Source organism: Pinus tabuliformis, chromosome 1_1 (genome assembly GCF_031772625.1).
Source record: "Pinus tabuliformis cultivar Carrire ecotype Pingquan chromosome 1_1, CPIR1, whole genome shotgun sequence".
Lineage (NCBI taxonomy): Eukaryota > Viridiplantae > Streptophyta > Pinopsida > Pinales > Pinaceae > Pinus > Pinus tabuliformis.
In genome coordinates, this window is record NC_142297.1 from 181,228,688 (window position 1) to 181,236,047 (window position 7,360).

At 34.3% G+C, this 7,360-nt stretch overlaps 1 protein-coding gene across 1 annotated transcript; it reads left to right on the plus strand.

Annotated features, from left to right (window-relative positions):
- Positions 1 to 1,302: 1,302 nt before the first annotated feature.
- Positions 1,303 to 5,510, plus strand: LOC149212139 (embryo-specific protein ATS3A-like). Its single transcript, XM_089390570.1, has 2 exons — positions 1,303 to 1,766; positions 4,775 to 5,510. The coding sequence occupies exons 1-2, from the start codon at positions 1,638 to 1,640 to the stop codon at positions 5,270 to 5,272; spliced, it is 627 nt and encodes a 208-aa protein (XP_089246696.1). The 5' UTR covers positions 1,303 to 1,637; the 3' UTR covers positions 5,273 to 5,510.
- The last annotated feature ends 1,850 nt before the right edge of the window (positions 5,511 to 7,360 follow it).

A 7,360-nucleotide genomic window follows, 5' to 3' on the forward strand; every position in this document is an offset into this window, starting at 1 on the left:
TATGTAAATGAGACCCTGGCTTATGAATGAACTTCAATGATGAATTTCATCATTGTAAGCATTGAGGGTAGCACCTTTATATAGAATCAAGGCTTATGGATGTACCTCATAGGTGAAGGAATTAATAGCAATGCCTTTTGAAAGGAGATAAAACATTGGAATCACCCATAGCAATGTAATAAGGTCATACTTGTCCATTAGAGCTAATGATGGGATATGTATAGCAACCAAACAATATACTGTGGACTAGGTCCACTATGTTGGTTATTAAATAAGGCCCCAAAGTAGTTAATTAGTATTCAATAAATATAATATGGTTCAATCATTAATGTATGGGCCACCAATGGTTATGTTAAAGTTTGCTAGGTAGCTATAAATAGGGGTGGAGCCCTTCATATAGGAGGTAGTGCATTTATATTGTAACAAGGATAGCTTGTTGAGTGGTTCCTTTCATAATGAATAATTGATGGCACTTCCCTACCTTAATGGTGTTTCGTATATTTGTGTGTTGATTCACTTGTCTTTCCATAGCATATCTCTCACCAATCAAGAATCCTAACAAACATTGTGCAAATTGCATTCTATGTGAAAGAAGAGTGGAGACTATGAAGTGTCACATTGGAGCCCCTCTACCACTACAAAATTACAAGTACCATATATTATATAAACTCATGTCTAGAACTAAAAAGTAGCATGAACTTATTTAGGAAAAATACAAATAAAAATCTAATATCATAAAAACTTATCTAGTAGTAGCTACTTTAGTTGCACATTTTTTCTATAAAATGCCTTTAGTGTACAAATTATTCATAATTAAATAAAACATTTCAAACATAAATCCATCCAAACCCATCCATCAAAACCCTTAATCTTATAAATACTCACACATTAACATAAATTAACCATAGTCCTTTTGGTGCACAATTGAAGAGTTTATTTTTTATTTTTTTAAATAAATCCAAAAAACTATAACACAAATCAAATTGTTTATTTTTTATTTTTTTAAATAAATCCAAAAAACTATAACACAAATCAAAATAACAAACAGTAAAATAAATTAAAACTTACCCGGCCAATCTCCAGATTCAAATATAACTAAACACCCACATTTCTTCTCAATTTGGTACCAATCACTTTATTAATTTCAATTAGCATTTTGTAAAGCGATTGATATTGCGTATCTTTAATTTATTAATTTAGTTTTAGCAATCAAATTGGGGTAAAAAATCAAAGGCTTGCAGTTCTGTCCTGGAAATGAAGGTCATTTCATAACATGAGAATTTGTGATTCCTACTCAAAGGCAACACAATGTTCTTGCAAATATCCTCCGACACTTTTTCTTTCTCTTCGGTGATGTGTTGTGGGTCACGAGCAGCCATTTTTCCTGTGAATTTAGTCTTCTTATTCCTGCCTTGCATTCTGTTTTCTGGTCTCTTTTCTTTTTTGCTTTCCCTTCTCTTCTTCTTCATCCGCAAGCAAACGAAGATGCCCATGTCAACACAGACACTATTCAATTCTTATAAAAGCCCATGGCACCTTCAACAGATTTGTCATCGTACTGGTCCGAATTTATTCATAACTGTGATAAGTTTCATTGAATTCCTTTCTTTATAGAGTTTGATTATACTTTTGCAGAGATGGCCAGCCTATCTATTAGGACGAGGAGTGAGATTCTGGCGAGATTAACCACCTGTTTGCTAATTCTCGTGACTGTTCAACCTATCTGGGCAAACCCTCCTGCAACTTTGCCTGATGGTGAACGAAAGGTTAGATTGAGTTTCATAGCAGCTACATCTTTTCGTTATGAATACTAGCTCTGCATTTTGAAATATATGCATATATAACCTTTCCTTGCAAAGTTAGCAACAACAGCTGCTTGTCTCACATGAACTCAGAAATGATTTGTTGATTTATAAAGTTTTGTGATGTTAACTTTAATAGTTGAATTAATTTAAAATGGATGCATGATTAAGATAGGTAATTAAATTAAGATGAATATAACATAATATTTGTTTGGTTTCTTAATTATCCAATAAATAAGTCTCTCCCCATTTCAATTGTAAAGTACCTTGTTTCTCTCATCACAAATACAATTACAATGTAATAAAAATCTTCAATCCAAAATGTATTGATAATGCTTTTTCTAAATTGTGATCCCCAATTAATGTAATTGATTAATAAACAAGTTTTTGTAAATTTCTCTTAACTTCTTGCTCATTAAGAATGGGTGAATATCTTTCAGATCCATCTCATAGGTTATTAAAAAATCAACATTTCGTACCAACCAATATGGTAATCATAGAATAAGATTCAGTAAGAATTGTAGACGTATTTGCTCATACTAGGAAACAATAAGTATCACATTCAAATTTATCTATTTTCTTTCATTTGAGTGGCTTGATTGCTTGATTTAGTTTCTGCCATATACTTGTGTTGATTGTTGCATGATGTAAGGTTACCCTTGTCATCTGACAGCTCAGATGAAATAATTTTCCATGAAATTATTGGTGCTGCTTTTCTTGCATTGTAATCAGCCATCTAACTGACCAGACAAATTCAGCAGGGTAGCAAGCTAGCTTATGCAAATTTCCTGTACTTCCTTGCTTTATTGAGTGTTGTAGTTTTATTTGCTCATACTTAAGACAATGAAGCAAGAAATTGAAGGGCAGAAGTGATTTTTGATCTATCTTCTTCTAATTGCTTGTTTTAAACACAATCACAATCACAAGGAGTTCAAAAGAAGGTAGGACTCTGGTGAACACAATAACAGTATCATAGCCACAGACCACGCAAACCCTTGTTGACACTCTCTCAAAGTATTAGGACTTTATTATTCCCACTCCATATTTTCTTCACAACCCTCATTGTATCTACCAAATCTCTTCTGCTCAATGATTTAATAAGCCAGTCAGCTTCTTCAACCCTCATTGTATCTACCAAATCTCTTCTGCTCAATGATTTAGTCAGCCAGTCAGCTTCTTCAAGTTTTCATTTCTTAAAGCCATTCAGACTCAGCATGTTTGTTATTTCTTATCCATTATCCCAATCATTGCCAAATGTTGTCTTTTCTTAACACCCATTACCTTTTGACAACGTATATCATAAATTAGAAATGGCTTCAGCCTTCAAATGTAACTGACAGACCTGTATAGCTGCTACTTTTCTTGCATTATATCATGGCCATGTAACTGCTTCATTGTTCACTGAGCAAATTGAGAAGGTTGGATTACGTAGATTTTTGAACTTTCTAAATTATGAAGCGTTATAGTTTTTTTTGTCCATGTTTTGGACCATGAAGCAAGGATTCAAGGAAAGTGAACCTTGATCTATTTTTTTCCATTTACGTGTTTTGAGCACAAGCATGATGTTTACTGAATATGTTGTTGAGGAGATTTGAATCTTAGTAGAAATCATGACAACCTGCTTTTCACTGACCCTATAAACCCTAGTAGCACTCCCCAAAAGTATGGAGACTATTAATCTCATTTCAGAGCTTCCCCACTGCCATCATTCCATATACCAAGCCTATCATGTCAGTGGTTTAACCAGTGAATCAACTTCCCATTTGGCCATTCAGACTCAATGTGTTGCTATCCCATTTCCATTGTTCTAATCATTGCCAAATGACCTAGTTTCTTAGCATCCATAACCTTTTGACCATTGTTCTAATCATTGCCAAATGACCTAGTTTCTTAGCCTCCATAACCTTTTGACCATGTTAATATCAAAATATAAGATCATAATTGTTATTCTTATTTTTTTAATAATTTTTTTTTTAGTGTTAAGTATCAATTATATTGCATTTGGGGAAGTAATTGTTATTCTTATTTTTTTTTTAATATTTTTATTTTTATTTTTTAAAATGTTAAGTACCAATTATAAGCAGTTAAATTGTATTTGGGGAAGTATTTGTTTTCATGTGAATTTAAGGCTACATTTTACTAAAAAGCATGGTATCTCATTAAAAGTAGCTTCAATAATTACTGCAAAGGAGACTGGGTATTTTGGGATAATATGTTTATTGAAATTATTTTTTGGGTCTTCAGTGTGACCTAAAACTACTTCTTGTTGACTAAGAGCTTATTTTTTTTGGATGTAAGGAAACAAAGTTAATATCTGAAAACCCAAAGACATGGTAAGGACTAAGTAGCTAAAGTCTGCCCCTTATAAACCAACTCATCTTCATTAGACTCAAAGAAATAAATGGATGTCTCAAACCCCAAAGATATGTAGCAGACATGAATTCTGCTCCTTACAAACTCCCAAAAAACTATTTCGAGAAATTGGATTTTATTTATACATGAAAATGATGATAAAATTATATCAAAAAAGACCAAACCAATAACCCTAAATATTATAAACTTAGTCCTTCCTTAAAAAAATAAAAATTATAAAATATTAAAAAGATGGGTGAAAACAAAGGCATTGTTACAACTCCCGAACTGATTTCAATTCCCAGGTAGATCTGTGAATCCTGAGGAGAGTTGTCTCTGTTAAGTTAAACCTGGCCTCACTCCATACGGGCACTTTTTCAATCATTTTATAAGATTTTGCAGAATTGAAGAGATTTTGCATCCCTAAAAAAGTCACCCCTGTTTTGTGATATAATACCCAACTGGAAAAAATGTTTTGAAAGAGAACTTCCTCATTTTCCATCACCATAACTGAATTCCCCTGCACTTATTCAGAATAGCATAAAGGGCTCTATGAATTTCACGGGTTGTTTTTGTTTTTAAGATTAATGGGAATTGATGGCATCCGCGCCTGATTGCAGGGAAACTGCTCATATGTACTGGAGGTAGAGACTACCTGCGCCCCATTTGCCGAAACAAGCGACAATATCAGCGTCAGATTTGGAGATTCAGCTGGAAACCATGTGATCCACAAGAAACTGAAGTATTCAAAGCCCGTTTTCAAGCCCCTTTCCGAGCAGAAACTGATGGGGTTGACTGAGAAGAAGCCATTTGACAGGTGCAGTTTCGATAAATTCAAAGTAGAGGGGCCTTGCATGCAGGCAGATGTGTGCTATCTTTACTTCAAAAGGGTTGGGACCGATCAGTGGAGGCCGGGCTATGCTAAAATCCAGGCCATAGTTAGCGAAGATGGCGATGTTGAATTGATGTCCCCGGCCTCTGAATACACATTTTACTTCCGCAATTTCCTCCCCAGCCATGTCTGGTTCGGCTACAACTACTGTGACAATGCAGAGAAGCATCATCTGGCTTCATTGCAGGAAAAGAAGCATAATTTTATCGCCCACAAAAAGCCCTAAATGCAACCTGAATAATTGCAAAGCTTTGCATGCTAGAGTCCATTGAATCTAGGAGTATGATCATTGGATTGGAAGTGGTTTATTAATTTGTAATCGTTCTTAAAAATATTTAATCAGTATTTGTGTGTCAGTGAAAGGGGATATTGTGCATGACTGCCCCAATGAAGAATAAGGTTGTTCAAGCAATAAATAATTCTTTAGCTTGTAAATATATATACCTGTTGAGGGTTTTTTATTTCTTACGGGATAAAGAATAAGGTTATTCCATCAATAAATAATTCTTGAGCTTGTACTTGTATACCTGTTGAGGGCATTGTATCTCCTCTTGGGATTTGTATAATGAGTTTTTGTTGAGACGGTATATGTTGTTTGGTTTAAGTAGGTTTAAAATTATGTTTTTCAAATAAATTAGAATATTAAAATTTATTTAAAATAAAAAGGGTGTATTAGAATATTAAAATTTATTTAAAATAAAAAGGGTGTATTAATATTATTTAATAGTGTTGGGTATGTGTTATATTTTTTTTTGTACGATTAGTACCATGAGTTATTACGTTGCTGAGGGTGCAATAACCCCCTACATGGGGTTTAGGGTAGTGCTTTGTATTTTTTTTATGCAAACCTAAAGGATTGTTGGGTGGACTCAAGGATGGGGGCGGGCCCAAGGAGTGTGAGCAACCCACCATGATTTTGCGCATGGTTTTGGGCATGAAGGTTTTGCGCATGGTTTTGGGCATGAAGGTTTTGCTCATGGTATTTTATAGATCCAGTCAAGGGAACTACAATTATGTTTTAAACTAGGGTTAATAGATTAAGGGTTTATGAATAATTTGGCATGTATATAATGTATTATAACATTGAAAGGAATATAATGAAAAATTAATCTAGTTTTCCCAGTTTTGGGTTCTAGGAGAAAAATATTTGTGTATATTTTTTGTTATCGCTATTGTATATTTTCTATGTTTTAAGAATTCATTTGCATTTAATTTTTGTACAGGGCTAAAACCTTCATTTGGTATTAGATTCAGGTTTGGCTTCAAGGGGATGCCTTTGCAGTTGAGGGGTTTTGTTCGGGCCTAGGGAAACCAGGTTATAATGTAAGATTTATGTGATCGATTTTTGTGTTGAAAGGAGATGGTGAAAAGTGGAAAAATAGAGACTGAGCAATTCAACGGATAAAGTTTTGAGTTGTGGAAGCTCGAGACAGAGGATTTGTTGGTGGATAAAAATCAGTGGATCATGATGGATCCAGGTACTAAACCAATGACAATATCAACAAAGCACTAAACCAAATTGGAATGGAAGATAAAGAGAACAATACAATTGCGTGTCTTAGATTCAGTATCGCTGAATGTTTCAGGAGAAGCTACAATGAAAGCTTTGTGGGACAAGTTAGGGGTTTTGTATCTGTTGAAACCCCTCGTAAATAAATTATTCCTATGGAAGAAGCTGTATAACTTGAGGATGATAGATGGAGACTCGGTGATAGGATATATGAATGACTTCAATATTGTGATAAGTCACATATTATCTTTTGATATTAAAATTTTAGATAAAGATAAGGGTATAAACTTGTTGTGTTCTCTACTAGACTCGTGGGATAGTCTGGTTGTTGCCATAGGTAGCAATACAACTATCTTGAAATTTGATGAAATAGTATCATCCTTATTGTTGGAGGAGATGGGACAGAAAAACATGGAGAGCTAGAATGGAGATGTCTTACCTATAAGAGGATGGTCCCATAGTAGAAATAGAAATAAGTCCTCAAGTGGGAGATCTAAATCTAGAGGGAGATTTAAATCTCCAAGAAAATTTGTGAAGGTATGCTACAAATGCGGAAAAGAAAGGCACTACAAGAAATATTGTAAATCTAAAACTCCTGAGAAAGGAAAGGGATTTGATGATGCTCATTTTCTAGAGGCAAAAACCACCTCAAATGAAGGTAGGGATGTGCACTTGGCTTCTTCAAGTACTCGAGTAGATCATGAAGCATGGTTGATTGACTCGGGTGCATCATTTCATATGACTCCCCACAGGAAGTGGTTATATGAATATGAGAAAGATGATGGTGGTGATGTCTTTCTAGGT

Bases quoted from the DNA above. Each gene is read 5' to 3' on its own strand.
- LOC149212139 (XM_089390570.1), top strand. From the start codon at position 1,638: ATGGCCAGCCTATCTATTAGGACGAGGAGTGAGATTCTGGCGAGATTA. The intron at 1,767-4,774 runs GTTAGATTGAGT...GCCTGATTGCAG, and splicing joins TGCCTGATGGTGAACGAAAG to GGAAACTGCTCATATGTACT.